An 18156-nucleotide genomic window follows, 5' to 3' on the forward strand; every position below is an offset into this window, starting at 1 on the left:
ACTTTGGAATGGTGCCTTGTATCATCCCCTTCACCGGCCCTGCGTTAGGCCCTTCTGACATGGATCCAAGGCCAATCATGTCCCAGCCATAGAACTGGTCTGATCCTAGTACTGTGCATACGCTGCTGCCCACAGCCAGAAAAATAAATCTAGTCATTTTAGTTCTTATTTCTGTGTCATCACAACCATTGTAAATCAATCATCACTCCATGGGCCAGGCTTGGATGCATTATGCATAGCATCTAGATCATGAGGCAAGGCCACATTCTAACAATTTGTAAGAGAAGCATGTAATAAATGATTGCATAGCACCTGTCTGACATGGAATGGTTATATAAAAAGCTATCTCATTTCAACGGCCATTGGCCTTCATCACATTTTTCAATTACTAGTTCATTATTTAACTCAATAAAATGCAAAACCAAAGCCATAAAAAATTGTTTCCTTAACCCAATAAAAAGCCAAACCAATGCCAGCTAAAATTGTCTTCGAAAAAGACAGCTCAGTTTCTAACCTAAAAAACAAGGCTCCTTCATCGAGTCCCAGCTGCAAAAAGCAAAGAAGAAAAAACCAAAAACAGAAAGGGAAATGCAAAATAAATTAAAGTGGCATCCATAGCAATGTATGCTATCCCCCACCTCTTTCCCTTGGTTCCAACAGGAGGGCAAACTCTTCTCTATGCATCCTCCTCATTCTCTACCAATATCCTCTTGCATGCCTCATAGCACATGAATGAAATCCCAGCTGCAGGAACCAGCTTCAAGCAGCTCGGGCCAAGGCCTTTATACAAACCCGGGATGCCCTCCTGTTCCAGTATGCTTGACAGAGCATGTAATACATTTTTGTACACTTGTCTCCCACTAAGAGCCCCTACCTGCATGTGCTTACGGGCCACCTCAAGGGGAAATGTTGCACTACTTGAAATAGCACCCGCTAGAGACCCGATTAAAAGGGTTTCAATGTTACCTATTTTCTCCTGCTTGAGAATTTTCCGGTAGGTTTTCCGTAATGTATCATAGGCAAAGTAATTGGTGGCAGCATATGGAACTACTCCAATTAGACTGGGGGTGAGGCCTCTGTAGAGCTCTGCAGGTCCACCCTCTTGCAATATTTTCACAAATGCATCAAGTAGACCATTATAAACATCTCCCTGAAAATTGAACAAAATCATTAAAAATTTGTTGTAAGTACAATTTGTCTAATTTGGATGGTACCATTAAAAAACTTGAGTAAAAATACTAAACCTAATTACCAATTTAGGTTTTTGTTTACCTGTATTGTTAATCGAGTCTTGAGTAACTCAAGAGGATATGTGACCAAGGTGGAGCTAACTCCTGCACAAGCCCCTGCGACTAGGGATGCTGGAATAGGAATTTTGGGCTGTTCTCCAGGTATGGGTGACAAGTTCTTGTTGACTGTATCATAAGCAAATAGCTGCAAGGAGAAATAAAGGATTAAAATGAAGGTTCAAAATAACATGCAATTCCAAGACCAGTTCAAAGAAGACTGACATTTACATTCGGAATGTCCCATCAGGTACCTTGAATGTATTATCCAGTCCAACTATACAATCACATTCCTTGGAATACATGACATTTACATTCAAAATGTAGTTAAAATTGCATCCACAAGAGCAATGGGAAGACAATTTTTTCTATAGTGAAAGTCAAATGTTTGAGGGAGAACATGCAAAGAAAGCTACATCAAATCCTTGCAAGCTTATAAGGAAGTGATCATGCCACAATGGCTCAGAAAAAGCTGAACCTGATCCCATTTTTTTAGTAAGGTTTTGTATTCAAATGCTATGACCTTGAAACTAATCTCATAGAATACCATGGTTATGGGTTCTACTCACCCTTTTGAAAAAAGAATAATTAGTTTTCAATTCCCCATTCACTTATAGACTGTTAGCAACCTATGGATACCAAACATTCATACATAAACATTCCTTTGACTTTCCATGTATTCTTTTTCAAAGAAAGTTCCATTTTCTTTAGAAAAAAAAAAAGAAAGGAAAGAAAAGAAAAGAAAACAAGAGAAAATTATTAGTCTCATTGTAACTCAGCACATCAGATTATAACTAATTTGTGCATACACAATCATATGGGTCAAATAGAATATGGAAATAAAATTCCAAGTTATTGTCATCTTGATCCCCATTTGACTAAATTGAGTGTAAGTTCCCTCTGTTTTCTGGTGATCCTAATTTGTATTCACTTACAGAATAATAGTGTCTTCTTATATGAAAGGGCTAGCGGACAACCACAAGATGCCTTTTCAGGCAAGTGAAATGCCATCCTTCAAAAAATCTCTGATGGTACTAAATAAACAATGGATTCTCTTGTAATCAGATCAAGTAGATCAAGTAAGAGGGAGGAATTTAAATGTTTTTCTAGATAAGATACCAAAAATATATTGTGTCAAATAAAAGGAAAAAATTGTATAAGAAAACAAAGGATGAAAAATCCCTCTAAGAGGAAATTTACATGACTAAAAGTTAAAAGAGAGACACAGTTCCCCACAATATAAAGCCTTTGCCTTCCCATTCCTAAAGAAGCATATTACCAAAATTCAAGTTGGCAAGAGATCTCCAACGATTCAACAAGAGAAGTGGTTCCTCTCTTAGCCAACCTATCAAGTTTTTTCTGGTATAGGCTTCCACAAATTTTAATAAGTTTCCAAATATCTTTATCATTCATTTTTCTTAACAAGGGGGAAGAATATGGTAAGAGATACCCAAGGAATTGTAACTTTAGAAGCAAGATGGCTTCATAAAGAAATCTATATGGAAAGAACAACCAAATCATGAACCCTCCCATAAATGAATCTCAGTGATGGAATAGCACCTAGAAGGGGGTGGGGGTTTTGGGGTTGGGTTGGGGTGAATAGGTGCCTCATAAAATTTTTAATGGTTTGAACCACAACTGTATTCTTCCCCTGTTTTTGCCTTTTCTCAGAACTTCAATCAACAATCAAATCACATGCACAAATGATGCAACACTCTCCCAAGCAGTTTATTCAGTGCAGCTCACAAGCACAGGAATTCAACATTCTCCCAACATATGAAAAGGGCTCATCTACAACTATGAACCACATGCTATCATTGAAACAAAACAGCACTCAAAGATACTCACATGTACAATTGAACATTTTCTTTCTCTCATAAGTGAAAATTTTAAATTAACATGCCTAATTTTCTGAAATGTTAAATGGATTCAGAAGCCAACTATAGTTAGCCAAAAGGGCCATGGTTGAGACGATAAAAAGAATGATTTTGTGGTTTCTCCCCTAAACGTCCGACTTCACAAAATTTAGTACCTTAAAAGAAGAATTAAAGCTTGAAGGATTCTGAGGATTGATAATAATGAAAGGATATGTACTAATAAAGGAGAACGAGGAATGGCCTCTAGGAATTCTTCATAATCTTGATTAATCTAAACAGAAAAAATCATAAGTAGGGAGGACATTGGCCTCTTTACCAAAGGAAATACCATCAAACCATGTTTTTCAAGAAACAAACAAATGCAAAGAGTGAATGGCCTCACAAACATTCTTCCTTTCTTGATCCAATTTTTGAACCGCAAAACTATAGACAACAATTTGAATTGTGGACCAACATAGTCGTTAAAGGACTACTTAAAGCCTATTGAGGCCCAAGGCCCAACCATCCCTAGTTTTAGCACCTTGCTTGCCAAGGTGTGTGCCTTGTTGGAGAGGCACATCTCATCTACTTAAATTTTCCTTGTTGACACTTTTATTCTTAAAATTCTTAATTGTTTCGAAATTTATATAATTTCATTTTTTTTATTGAATGTTTCTTTTAAATGTTTAGAATCTTAAATTTTTTGTTCTTGGATTGGATTTTGGATTATATTTCATTAAATTTGATATGCATCCTAGATTGTGTTTCACTTCATTCATGTGTGTGCCATGTATTGCTGCTTGCACTAAGCCTTAGGAGACTTTTGAGCCTGGGGTGTGTCTTGCACCTTTTAAAACTATGGGCCCAATGGGAGCCAATATATACCACTTCAAATGTAAACACTTATTCAAAGTATTCAAATTATTCAAATTTTGACAACCATTACGAAATTTCTAATACAAAAATACCAAGTGCAATTGAAAAATGGTTCAATGCAGTTTCATAAATCACTGACCAAACAAACAAATGAATAATGACAACAGAAAACAATAAAAGATAGACAACAAACAAGCCGCCATCACAAAGCAATAATAGAATTGAAAAATGAGTTATGCAAGCCATCACAATACACTTAATCCTCAAGAAGTCAAGCACATAGTTGTAATGCATAAACTAAAATATAAGTAGTTGCAGAATATATTAACAAATATAACTAACAAAGATGCAATTGATATCAGTATTCAAAATTCTAAACCATGGAAATCACATCTCCACCAAGAAAAAAAAAAAAAAACAAATCCGTACAAAAGCCAAGGATTTCAGTACCTCTATAGCCTTGCTTGGTGCAACCCGGATCACATTAACAAGATTCCCCCTAAACAACCCCTTCCATCCATCAGTCTTCATGATATTATTGAAGACCTCAGTCGTAGAATGCCCACTACTTCCAACCATCAAATGCGTCCTTATAGTCTCCAATGGTGCAACGGCTGTCCGTGACACCGCTCCTGCAATTGCACCGCTTATCAACCTCCTCAATGAAGGATTTGCAACCTTGACCTTCAATTTTAGACCAACCTTCCCCTTATTGGAACTCCCTTCCTCCGCTGCCTCCGGAATTCCCAAGATTTTAAACCCATCAGGTGAGGATACGTACTTCACATACAGGTCCATACACGGAAGTTTCAAACCAGCATTGTTGTTGTCTCGAGAATTTGGGGAATTCGGCGAAATTCCGAACCCCATTCCCACCTGACCAACGCTTGCGAATAGGCCTCCGGGGTGAAAAGCCCCTTCTTGGAGACCCCATTGGAGCCCCAAATCACAATTAGGGAAAACCCCTTTTCTATTATCATCAAACACCTGCAATCCTCTTCTGCCCATGACTCAAAACCTTGTGATTAAGCTTTTTCGCAATGATTTAATGGATACCCACATCCAGAGTCTTCACAATTTCAGAGAAAAGATCCGATTTCGGCCAGATGGGTACCAAAAAAGGAAAACAAACTAAATGGGTAAGCAAGAAATTAACAAAAAAATAAATAAAGCAAAGGAATCAAAGAATGAGGGGTTTCCAGCGATGAACCTGATTTGTGACAAGTGGGTAACCAAAAAGCCAAATTCCACCAAATATGCAAATGCGAAAATTGAGAATATATTCAAGTTTCTGGGAGGATAAAACCGCAATGGAGGAGGTGTCCGAATATTGGGCGTGTAAGATAGTCGGATATTGACCGTTTGGTCGAAGAATCAGAGCGAAGAGGGGCAGAAAACAAATGGATTTTGCGCAGGAAGAACAGTAAGAAACAGGTGGGACTCTCTCTGTTGCCTCTCCCTTTCAACGTTTCAACCCAGGGCGAGAGAGAGAGAGAGAGAGAGAGAGAAAGAGAAAGGCAGCTGAACGTTTTTGGTGTCTATATATAATAAAATGAAATCCTGTTGCTTTGCATTGCTGTCCCTGGGAGGTAGGTGTGTTTCTCCAATGGCAACTCGGCAAACAAACACCCCTCTATTTGGAATCTTTGGCTCTTGCTTTTCTAGTCAATTTTCTTGGAGGATATTTTTTTTCTCTCTCAAATTTTCTTGACCAAGCTTATACTTACACTGTCATACTTAATAGTAGTATATATATATATATGGAATCTGATCCAAACTTGTACGTTGAAAATCTTGCACATCTGTAAGTACGGCCCTTGATTGAGAAATAATAAGAGAGAAGATGAGGACCACATGGCCACGTTTTAAAAAATTTAAAATAGTTTTTAATTATTTTAAATAGGAGAAATAGTTTTTTTGAGAATATTTTATATAAGGATGTCAATTGGACGAAACCATCACTTTCATCCCAACCTCTCATTTAAAATAATTCCTATCCCCTCCCATTAAAAAAATTAAATGGGATGATAATACTTTTAATTTTTTGAAAATATTTAATTATATTAAAATTAATATATTTTATAAATAATTAAATTATTATTATTTTTTATAACTTATTTTATTAAAAAAAATTATTATTTTTATTATATGTAATACTCGTCCTATTAATACCAGTACCCAAAAACTTACTTTATTATCATCCTTAATTATATGCTTATATATGGTAACAAAATTATCAAATTTTTTCTTATATTTTTAATTGCTATTTTAACATTTTTCAAAAAATAATTAACAAAAATCTCAAATTTACTCTTAAAAATAATATTAGAACAAGTTCTTTTTAAAGTTTATCAAATGTGTTAATAAGAAATATTGTTAATAATAGATTTTTTAAAAATTTAAAAAATTTTATTTCTAACAAAGACCAAATATAAATTGTGAGAAAAAAAAATCACCAAACTAAAGCTTTCCTATAGTTAAAAATTTCGAAATATTTCGTCCAAAAATATCAAAGTGGCCGAAGCGAAAATGGAGGAGATAAGTTTACAAGGGAAAAGTGAAAATATCGGTAAAAATCCGGGAAATGCAGTGGAAATAATCAGCAAAAGGGTGGATTTGTTGGAAAAATTGGTTGTGTTCCTGAAAAAATAAATGATTGGCGAAAAAAGGGGAGATTTTTTAAATTTATTTTTTATTTATCTTTTATTTTTATTATTTATATTACCCTTTTATTTTATATTTTTCATTTATTTTTATTGAAAAAACTATAAAATAAGAACTAAAATTTAAATTTTATACACGTGTATAAAAATGATTAGGATTTTATATATTTTTTTATTAAAGATATTACCTTTGATAACCTAAATAATTCTAAGCATAATCTTTGACTCATAGTGCATTTTAGAAGTTCTGATTTTATGATATTTTTCAAATATGAGTATAAAAATATCTCGCTTGTTTAGTAACTGTTTTCAAGAATAATTTTATGTTATTTAGAGCAAAAAAACTTAGGAAAACATGTTTGATAATAAAAAATTGTTTCTTGTTTTTTTTTCTTCTTAAAAATAGAAAAAAAACAAAAAATATGGTGTTTTTAAAGAATATCTTTTAATTGTTTTTACTTATTTTCTGAGGATTGTTTTAGAAAATAATTATATAAATATGTAGAATAATTTTTTTAAAAAATATTAGATGTAAAAATTATTTTTAAAATACATTTAAAAATATTACAAATAAGTTAAAAATATTTTAAATTTTCAAAAAAAAATTTGTTCTATAAAATATCAAAGAATAGTTTTTAAAAACTATTTTTCAGAACTATTTTTGAAAACAATTACCAAACATACCCTATATTTTTTTCTATTCGTTTTTAGTTGTTTTCTATATTTATCACATTAATTCTATTTTTAAAAATTATAAAAAATTTCTCTCTTTTTATTTTTAATTTTTTTTATATATTTATCATTTTTATTTTGTTTAATTTGTAATGTTTTTTATTTTAAAATATTGAGAGGATGAATTCATTTAAAACTAACTAAAATATCGAATAATTAATGAACTTCTAATATTTTATAAAATATAAATCTAAAGTAAAATTAATTTGATAGGATAAATTATTAACATAACTTTTAATAATCTTAATTATTTAAATAAACTAATGTCTATAGAAGCATTTAACTCGGAAAAAAAAAATTGTCACCACGTTTTTTTTTTAATTTATTTAAAATATAATAAAACACTATTTCCTTTTAGGTGGTGAAACAAATATTTTTCTTCTTATTCATAATTTTGTACATCCTTCTCTGAAAATCAATAAGTGGATATATTATTATTAAGAATTTATTTCTTTTATGTCGTTTAGGTATATTTGTATCGAATAGATCATCATTTTAATATTAAATATGTTTTTAAATATTAAAATTTCTAATTTTTCCTTTCCTAGTTATTAATTAAGGGTTCGAAAAAGCTTGATCGTGAATGACTTGAATTTGCTTTAGATTCTGTCTTAATTTAATTTTAAGTCTTGATTTAGTTTCAGTCCTATTTTGACTTGGGTTTTGATGTGATTTAGACCTTGAAGTGATTGATTTAGACGTTAATATAACTTGCGCTATGATTTGACTTTGACCTTGATTTAAGTTCAACAATATACTTTACATTTGATTTTAACTATCAATAGACCTTTATAATTACTTGAAGTGCTCACACAAACATCCCAACACTCTAAAACAATAGAAATTAATAAAAATTAGTGGAAATATAAAAAATTAGGTGATGTTTGGTTTTTTGGTTTTTTATTGAAAACAATTTGTTTTCAGAATTTAGGTTATTTGTTTTTCTATTTTTTCATGACTTATTATAAGTTTTTTACTAAATTGAAAAAATCAAAATATGTTAACTTTTTTTAAATAGAAAAAATAATATATTGGTTTTTTTTTTTTTTTTTTTACTTTTTAATACTTAATAGAAATAAAATATTAAAAAGCAAACAACCTAATATTCAACATTATTGAGTATTAAAGTTTTATTTAGAATTAAGTAAAAAAACAAACATCACCTTAACCTCACAAATTTTTTACAAGGGAAAAGACGACTAGTTGCAAAGGTGAAATCAATGGTCATATGCAAGTGGGTAGTTGTAGATGCAGGAAGGAAGATACATCACAATAATGATATGCTCATACTTGGATAAATGGCCTTTATGAAGCTTTAAAGAAGTTTGTTCACAAGCCGGTAGTTAGGCATAGCTGAAGCCATTTCATTGTGGCCTGGTTGATAACTTCATTGGGTTGTTACCAACATAGCATTAAATGAGAGCTGCAAGTGTAATATTTTGTGATGTCCCACATCGGATAGGGGAGGAAGTTCCTGACGCTATATATGTAGAGGCTCCTCTTAACCAAGTAGACGCGTTTTAAAGCCGTGAGGGCCCCTTTGGGCCCAAAGCGGACAATATCTACATGGTTGGGAGCGGGTCGTTACAAATGGTATCAGAGCCGATCCCCGACCCCGGTGTGGGGGTTTGTTTGGCTTTGTCTGTTTGGCCCCGCAATCCCATGGGACACAACGAGGACGTTGTGTCTGCATGGGGGGGTATTTGTGATGTCCCACATCGGATAGGGGAGGAAGTTCCTGGCGCTATATATGTAGAGGCTCCTCTTAACCAAGTAGACTCGTTTTAAAGCCGTGAGGGCCCCTTTGGGCCCAAAGCGGACAATATCTACATGGTTGGGAGCGGGTCGTTACATATTTACTTCAAGTGAGATTTTAAAACCGATGGGAATCCAATTTGCATTTGAGTTTATAAGTTTGAAAAAGCTTGAATGAATACCATATATGTGAATTCTACAGCAAACATAGGAAGAATACCATCTCAAGGTAAGAAAATTACCATTTTGATAGGGCTTGATATAGGTCAGTACATGGTCTGAGATATCTAGCAATCTCAAATTGCATTCACCTATCTATTATGTGCATGAAGAGTTCCAAAGAGTTCGGTCTGTCATCAAAATACAATTCGATACATGTTGATACAATTCAATATGATGATTAGCATGTGGTCTTGTGTCGAATGCCAAATCACATGTCAAATGCGTGCATAATCCCTTCAAATGAATTTGAGCTACTATTGAAATACCATTCAACAACTTTCAATATAAATTCTCTATATCACCTAGTATCAAAATATGGATTCAATATATGTATTGTTGGTATGAGTCCACTAGAAGCTTTGACCCTTTGTCAAACTATAAATTCGATACCACTAGTGTATTGAATTGTCATCAAGCTTCAATATTGGGAAAGTTGTGTTTCGGGAGGCCCATTTGAAGGTTATTAAATGCACAACTTCCGGTGACTTGGACACGGGTGATGGTTGCTGATTGGGAGACATAAAGGGTAATTTCGAAAATACAAATATACACAGTATATAGTGCATGAAACACATAATATTTTTCTCATTACTAGGCAAATCTCATATTTGAGTTATATGAGTTTCCAAAATCATATATTTCTCATATAATAGCCTGTAAACACAACTCTCCCTTCAATTTTTATTACTTAATCCTCTTATCGAAAAGCCTTTCGACATGACACCTTTTCTATTGCAAGGAATCAATTCTTCACTAAGGTGTTGAATAAGGTATCGAAAAACCTCATTCCGTCCTCAACTCCTTGCAAATCTTCACTTTATCTTACTTGCTCTTTTTAGCTTAATGTCAAAACTTGAAATCATATTAAGTTTGCACAATTACTCATTAGCTTCCAATAGAAAAACAACATTTTAGCTTCAATGAACCATACAAATTGCACACAAATCAACTCCCCAAAAACTACATTTCGCTAGTCCCAAAAACTACATTCAAGTGCCTTTCATGATTTTTGAACTCTCTACTCATTTTGTGGATAACAAACTTTATATCTATCTATATATATAGATTATTCTCCTTCAAAATTTTCACCTAATTAATGTATCAAAGTCATTCCTCAAATTCTAATTACTTCAAATGCATATATACTTTGAAAATTAATCAACTTTGAACCAGCTCAAAGTCGACTATAACTAATTAGACTATTGTCAAACTTAATGCATAAATGAAATAAAATTACCAATTAGACTAATACATTAACAAATTGTTTATGAAAATAGATTGTTTTCAAAAATAAATTCCAAGTGCTTTCAATTACTTTTATAAGGTATTCTAAAAAAATCATTGAAAATATGAAAAATATTTTGTAAACTTTTACATGATGCATAATATCTTTACAAAGAATAAGTCTAAAAAGCTATTTTTCATATTGAAATTCACAAAAAAAAAAAAATTATTTTAAAACTCTTTAAAAGTTGTTGCAAACATTAAGAGCCCTTTGTCTCTGTATTCGAAATAGATGGACGTGGAACAAGGATCCGAGACCATGGCAACCCAGCCCAAGATGTGGCCCACTTTATTGAAGGGATTCCATGTCATTTTCCACTTTGATAGTTTGATTTGCCAAGTGTCAAAAGCCCACCTCCCCTCCTCATCAATGATTCAATGCATGAAGAGTAAAGCAGCCCCTGTTTCACGCAACATGTTATATATCTCTATGGGTTGGGTTCGAGTTGTTCGAGCTCTTTACCGTGTTTGTTTGAATCGTAGTGGTCAAATGTTTCGTTTGTTATTTAACGTGTGTATGAAAGTAGTATTTTTAATTTTTTATAAACTACTTTTAGCATACAAATATATATATATATATATATTTAAATTAAGAGGTTGGTTACTCGTATGATTTAAAAATAATGTTTTGTTTTCTAAAAATAGAAAATCATTTTTAAAAATTTGTAACACTGTTTTGCCATTATATTTGAGAATTTATTTTAAAAACAAAGTGAAATAGATAATAATTTTTTAAAAATAAATAAGATTTTTTTTTGTAAATTTTTAGAAACAAAAAGAAAACAAAGACGTTTTGTGAAACTTATTTTTAAAAATTATTTTTTATTTTTTAACTTAAAAAAATAAACATAACCAAATGGACCTTAAATGTTTGACAAAATTTATAAAATATTGAAAAATTATTTATAATATTTTTTAGAAAAATATTTGATGGATAATTTTATTAAAGACACCGATAAAGAAAACATTCACTAAAAACACTTCGAATTGAAATATTATCAAATGTACTTTTAGAATATGTTGAATAATATTTTTATTGAAAATGTTTTTATTAAAAGTGTTTTTCTTAAAATATTTTTAAGAAGAATAGCATATCAAGCACTTATGAAACATTATAAGTGATTTTTTAAACTTTTAAAAACGTTTTTTAAATTTTATTAAACATCTTATTTCTTATTTCTCTTCAAAAACACTTTTTTACATTAAAAATTGCTCTTTTAAAAATACTATCAAACTATACAAGATCTTATTAGAATCAACTTTTAATCGGTTTTTCAATTAAAAAAAAAAGAAGCTTAGTATGTATATTCCTTACCTAATTTTGTGAAAAATGTTTATAATTTAAAAGAGAAATGGTTTAAAAGCTAATATAATAGTATTTTAAACATTATTTAATCACTTTCATCCAAGATTATCTCTTTGAAATGATGACTTTGATTATAACCGACTTCCACTTCAAGATATATATATATAAAAGGTTGTCACTTTATTTGAGTGGAGTAGTCGAAATCTACTTGGCAAAGAAGCCGAGTTTGGCAAGGATAGGGCAATATATTTTGAGCATGCCAAAATTTTGAAGTAATGATTTCGAAGATTATCTTTTCAATATAATTAAAAGTATTTTTGAAAGTAATTTTAGAAAGCATTTCATATCTTTTTAATACTTAAAAGATAAAAATTAAAAATATTTTTTAAAATAACTATTAAATAGACTATAAATCTATAAATACTAATTTCGTAGAATAATTTATTAGTCTCTACCACATGATAATTAATTTTACTTCAACTTACCTTTATTTTTCTTTTATATTTAACTTTCTTTATCATTTGCTTATGCATCTTTAAATTTAGTTACTGCATATTCTTGTTTACCTTTTGAAAACAAACTAATATATTTGTTTTATATTTATGGAATTATCTATACATATGGATTAGATATAAATAAATAAAATCAAGATATAAAATGATGAATAAAGAATAATAAAATTTAAATACACATATGAGATATCATGATAGATTGTACTCGTACATTTTAATAGATATTTATTCTATATCAAATTTGAACTATTACCTTTTTTGACCTTGGTCATACATCTTTTGGCCTTTGTTCATATTAATTGAAAACTTTTAAGTCATGTGAGAGAATCAAGACGAGGAAAGGATCATAAGGTTATGCTTGGTAATAGTGTTTTGCTCTCTAAAATAAAATAAAAAAATAAGAAAACACATTGGGTATGTAATTAGAAACAATAAAACAATTTTCTATTTTTGAAAATAGAAAATAAGATATTCTCATATAATTATTTTTAATTGTTTTAAGTAAGAGAACACTATATATAAAAATTATTTTTAAAACATATTTAAAGACATTAAAAAAAAACTAATTAAAAATATTTCAAATTTGAAATAAATTTTTGTTTTACAAAATATTAAAGATAGTTTTCAAAAACTAATTTCTTAATTGTTTTTAAAAACATTTTCTAAACATCTTTGAAAACTTTTGTGATATGAGATATCATGATGGATTGTACTTGTACATTTCAATAGATATTTATTCTATATCAAATTTGAACTATTACCTTTTTTTGGCCTTGGTCATACATCTTTTCGCCTTTGTTCATATTAATTGAAAATTTTTAAGTCATGTGAGAAAATCAAGAAGAGCAAAGGATCATAATGTTATGCTTGGTAATAGTGTTTGTTCTCTAAAAGAAAAAAAAAAAAAACACACAAACACATTGGGTACGTAATTAAAAACAATAAAACAATTTTCTATTTTTGAAAATAGAAAATAAGATGTTTTCAAATAATTATTTTTAATTTTTTTTAGTAAGAGAACAATATATATAAAAATTATTTTTAAAACATATTTAAAGACATTAAAAAACTTATTAAAAATATTTCAAGTTTGCAATAAATTTTTGTTTTACAAAATATTAAAAATAATTTTCAAAAACCATATTTCTTAACTGTTTTTAAAAACACTTTCTAAACATCTTTGAAAACTTTTGTGATATAAAATTATAAATACCTAACCCATGGTAGGTCGGTCAAGAAATATGAGCAATATCACCCCTCAAGGTCCACACGCACATCAACGATTTAACCATGTGTCAAGCCTTGATTGTTGATGACTTGTGTCGATTGGTAATGAGAAACTTTTAAAAATTGAAATTTCTAGAAGTAATATTTTAAACACCATTATCAACATTTTTATTGAAAATATTTTGCTGAAAACTTGTTTTAAAAATTGTTTTTTCCTTGAAGAAAGGAATATTTTATTAGAGAGTTGGATGGATTGGAAGAAACTTCTTGCTGGCTAATGGCTACAACCTATACAAGAGAAGCTTCCATTTTTGTTAAGTGAAAGATAAGGTTACAAAATTCTCAATCTGCAGGCTGTGAGGAAACAACAATGAGGGTGCACAAGCAAAGAGTGGGGGATGGATCAATAAGCAACATCGTGTGTAGAAGCAAAGGAAAAGGCAGTTTTAGCTTATCCACTTCCATCCTTCTGGCTCTGAGCTCCAATCAAACCAAATCCACGAAAGCACTGACATATGCACTCTCTATCGTATGAAGCCAAAGCAACCATAAATGGATATACAAGAGTGCACTCTACCCTCAAATTCTTAAGTGTGAAAGGTGAGCTTCTCCTTCTTGGTGGAAAATGGTTTTGTGGACCCGCAGTAGAACCTTGAAAGTTTCCTTTTTTGTCTTTCTGTGATTCTTTCTCTAGAACTCAAACAAACAAGTCATAAAATAATGGATAAATCATCCTCATCACTTGAGGAGGATTGTCAGTGTGGCCAAAAGTGATTGCTTTGATAATTGATAGGTATATGATCAGAACATATGGGCTGGCCACATGATTCTGATACCGATTCAATTTTGATTACCTAATTATACTTTATTAGCATTCCTAACTATATATATAACTCTGAAACTATCAACTACAACAAAGAAATTAGCTCTCCTTTTTCCTCTCATGAGGCTCATCATGGCAATTATCTTGCTAACCTTCTGCAAACAAGTAACCCTAATCCTTGGGGATATCGGGACAGCCACCTCTTACAAACCACCCTACACACGTGAGTTCATTACATGTATTCTTAGTCTGATCACCAAAACAGTATAAAGTTGTAAGGGTGTTTTTTCTTTGTTGTCATCTTTGTGCAGCAACTAGGTGCTATGGCAGTAGACAAGATCAATTCCCTCCCGGAAATCTGTTCATTGCTGTGAGTGAAGGGCTGTGGGACAACGGAGCTGCCTGTGGGAGGAGGTACAGGCTGAGGTGTTTGAGTGGCAATAATAGGCCATGCAAAGATGGTACAATTGATGTAAAGGTGGTGGATTACTGCACAAAATCACCCTGCCCTTCTACTATCCTCATGTCAAATGATGCTTTTTCCGCTCTCTCCCGCTCTCCCGATGCTAAAATCAACATCGAATACATCCAGTATAACAACATATATCCCTCCTTTTTCTCCTTCTCCTTCTCTTCTCCTCTCCTTCTTCCTAATGACTTATTTTTCAACATTGTTGTTTTGCAGGATTTGACACCAAATGCAGAAAGAAATGTTGCATTGTAATGTAAATTTTGCAGCAGGGTTCTGTGTGTACTTTGGTCATGTAACAGTTTTCAATAAAAGAACGGAATCTAAAATTTGTTGTCATGAAGTTCTCTATGGAACTTGCCCATACTACATGCAAAATTTGTAAAAGCATCTATAATACAAACTCAAAAGTAGCTGAACTGCTCCTAAAAGTCGCAGTATGCGTAAATGTTGGAAACCGACTTCAATCCAATTGATGGTGCTTAAGGCATATTTCCACTCACAACCAACATAATTTCCAGCAGACATAATATACTGCAGCAGCTTGGTCAATCCATTTACAAGTATCCCAAAATCCTGAATTATTTCACTACTAATTAATGAGGTGATTCATAGACGAATTCTAGATTCATCCTGTACAAATCATCAAATTAACCTCTTCTAGTAGTAGCATGCTCTGACCCAGTCACAATGTGAGCATAAGCATGCTTAGAGCTTGGACTTCAACCAGAGTTAGTTCTCATCTCTGACTTCTCCACCGTTTAACACGAGTATGGGATGTGTTTGTGGTTGACCACATAATGTGGAGCACTAAGTCAAAAGCCAAGCTCTGGTGATGTACTGATAATGATATGTAATGTATAATCAAATCACTACATTAGTGGGTGGGGCTTATCTGTATTTTTGCATAGCATACACCCATTATGGCTTTGAATATATGCAACTTCATAAAGCTTTACGGTGTATTTGGCAGCAATGATTCAATCTATGGGCATGCCATCTATGCTAATGGAGCCACCATGAAATCGAATAAATCTTGGATCACATATCAGATACTCTGTGATGAAATAGTTATCCTAAAGTCGGTTCACAGATCAACTAGAGAATTCCAGCCACTAATGGAGAAGCCCAAGTCACGATTATAATAATACTGGCTTGCTTTATCCTAATACGAGTGACAGAATAGTTATCTTCAAATGGTGTGGGGACGGCAAGAAATTGTTCAAATGAATGAATTTGCTGTAAAGCTTTTGTAGTCTAGCTTGCATCAGTAACATGCCTTTCCTTTTTAAAATGATTATGATAAAGATGAAGGATGATTTGTTTAAGAGAGAATGTACAGCAAAACCGGCATTAGTCCTAAACAAAGCTACATCATAACATAGATTTGCAATTGGCAAATAACTCCATCTCAATCAGTGTGGGACTAACAAAATCTTAATAATGGCACTTCTTAGGCATTCACCATTAAAGCTCAAAGCTTCTGCATTTAGAATATGCTGACTGAGAGGACCATGTGCGTATATGCTTTATTTATATTAGTGGGAAGACCCCCTTCAGCTGCCGTAAACCTCCAAAACTCTGATTTTTACCAAGAGATAATGGCATTCATCATCTCCCACCAAAGGCATTCAAAGAAAAGCAGTGAAGAACAGGGAAGAAATCATTAGAACCCAAGATTGCATGATCTCAAGTGGGTGTCCCGTCTTGCATGCTTGTTAGTATAAATTGGACTGCCTATGGAGACCCCAAGAAACAACCATACAAGCGCTTTGGTGTTATAAGCGCTTTTGTGTTCTAAGCTCAGTAAGCCAGGATGAGGTCATTCTTGACATATGTGCTTCTGGTTTGTTCATGTTTGGATATTCCTGGAATTCTGGGGGATATTGGCACAGCAACGTCGTACGATCCTCCATACTTGCGTATGTAAAACATACCCTGCATTATACATTAATAGTCTTTGGCTGTATATTACAAAGTTACATTATGTAATCAGATTTATGCCTAGTTATATTTTACCAAGTTGATAGGTAGCTGATGAAGTTAGTTATATGAGGAAGAAGCCAGGACACTGCATGTGATACGCAGGCCAAACCAACATTCCATGTGAGCACACATGTTCACCTGTAAGGTTGTTGGCCACCTCTTGGACTGATCATCACATATAGTGCTTCCTGCTGAATGACCCACTCCCTAGTCCCTACCATCCAACTACTTTTTAACACTGTTTCATGATATGTTTTGCTATCACTGTTTCATGATATGTGTTGCTATCAGGTTTGTTCTTTACTTTGTACAGTAACATGGTTTTGAGTTGGCTGATTTTCTTTTCCTTGTTTTCTTGTATTAATGAAGCAACAAAATGCAAGGGCTACGACCAAAACCAATTCCCAGAAGGGGGACTGTTTGTTTCAGCAAGTGATGGGTTATGGGACAATGGAGCAGCCTGTGGCCGGAGATATCGGTTGCGGTGTATCAGTGGTCTAAGGCGACCATGCAAAGAAGGATCTATAGTTGTGCAGGTTGTTGATTTTTGTCAACACCGTCCCTGCCCAGCTACAATGGTTCTATCAAACAAAGCTTTTGATGCAATCTCAAGGATCCCAAGTGCCAAAATCAACATTGAATATGCACAGTAATGATTTTTCATTTTTCTTATTCGGATTCATAGATTTTGTACATACATACACTCAGTTCATTAAATATGAATGGCATACTAATATAGATTTGCATGCTTGCAGGATTTGATTGGAATGCAGCAGAGGCAAATTCAAATGAGTACCATAACATTTGTTTCAGTTTCTTACCAAAGGACATAAAGATGTAATTGACTCACTTGAATACAATCTGTGTAACTTAGTAAAGCAGAAACGAGGGATACCTTTCTACCTTTCTTCTGTTGTTAACTTGGAAAAAGAGAACTTTCCTCCATGATGTTCAGTTGCCCAATGATCATAGCTACAACATTGTCTTTCAAATTTGCAGAAACAATGAATTTCCCTCTTTCCATTTCTCAATTATAAATCATATTAAATTTGAGTAGTTCAAAAGTTGCAACACTTTACATATAGACAAAATCAGGTAGATGTCCCAGATTTAGTGAATTCAGAGAACAGACAGCATCATTATGCTGATTGTATCAGAG

At 32.4% G+C, this 18156-nt stretch overlaps 3 protein-coding genes across 4 annotated transcripts; 2 read left to right on the forward strand and 1 right to left on the reverse strand.

Annotated features, from left to right (window-relative positions):
* Window positions 1–330: 330 nt before the first annotated feature.
* LOC100261079 (adenine nucleotide transporter BT1, chloroplastic/mitochondrial) lies at window positions 331–5743 on the reverse strand. Its single transcript, XM_002285014.4, has 4 exons — window positions 5229–5743; window positions 4469–5087; window positions 1273–1434; window positions 331–1150 (listed from the first exon to the last, which is right to left on the reverse strand). Exons 2-4 carry the CDS (start codon window positions 5024–5026, stop codon window positions 677–679), a joined length of 1194 nt encoding a protein of 397 aa, XP_002285050.1. The 5' UTR covers window positions 5027–5087; window positions 5229–5743; the 3' UTR covers window positions 331–676.
* Window positions 5744–14603: 8860 nt separating this feature from the next.
* Window positions 14604–15348, forward strand: LOC104879019 (EG45-like domain containing protein 2). Of its 2 annotated transcripts, XM_010650351.3 has the most exons (3): window positions 14604–14765; window positions 14854–15133; window positions 15228–15348. In XM_010650351.3, the coding sequence occupies exons 1-3, from the start codon at window positions 14663–14665 to the stop codon at window positions 15232–15234; spliced, it is 390 nt and encodes a 129-aa protein (XP_010648653.1). In that variant the 5' UTR covers window positions 14604–14662; the 3' UTR covers window positions 15235–15348. The 2 variants fall into 2 exon arrangements, with proteins under 2 accessions (XP_010648653.1, XP_059592064.1); XM_059736081.1 differs by having other exon boundaries at window positions 14854–15348.
* A 1138-nt stretch (window positions 15349–16486) lies between these two features.
* Window positions 16487–18028, forward strand: LOC104879020 (EG45-like domain containing protein). The gene is made up of 3 exons (XM_010650352.3): window positions 16487–16933; window positions 17367–17646; window positions 17753–18028. Exons 1-3 carry the CDS (start codon window positions 16828–16830, stop codon window positions 17757–17759), a joined length of 393 nt encoding a protein of 130 aa, XP_010648654.1. The 5' UTR covers window positions 16487–16827; the 3' UTR covers window positions 17760–18028.
* Window positions 18029–18156: the final 128 nt, after the last annotated feature.

The sequence above is a fragment of the Vitis vinifera genome, chromosome 4 (assembly GCF_030704535.1).
Source record: "Vitis vinifera cultivar Pinot Noir 40024 chromosome 4, ASM3070453v1".
NCBI classification, from domain to species: Eukaryota; Viridiplantae; Streptophyta; class Magnoliopsida; order Vitales; family Vitaceae; genus Vitis; species Vitis vinifera.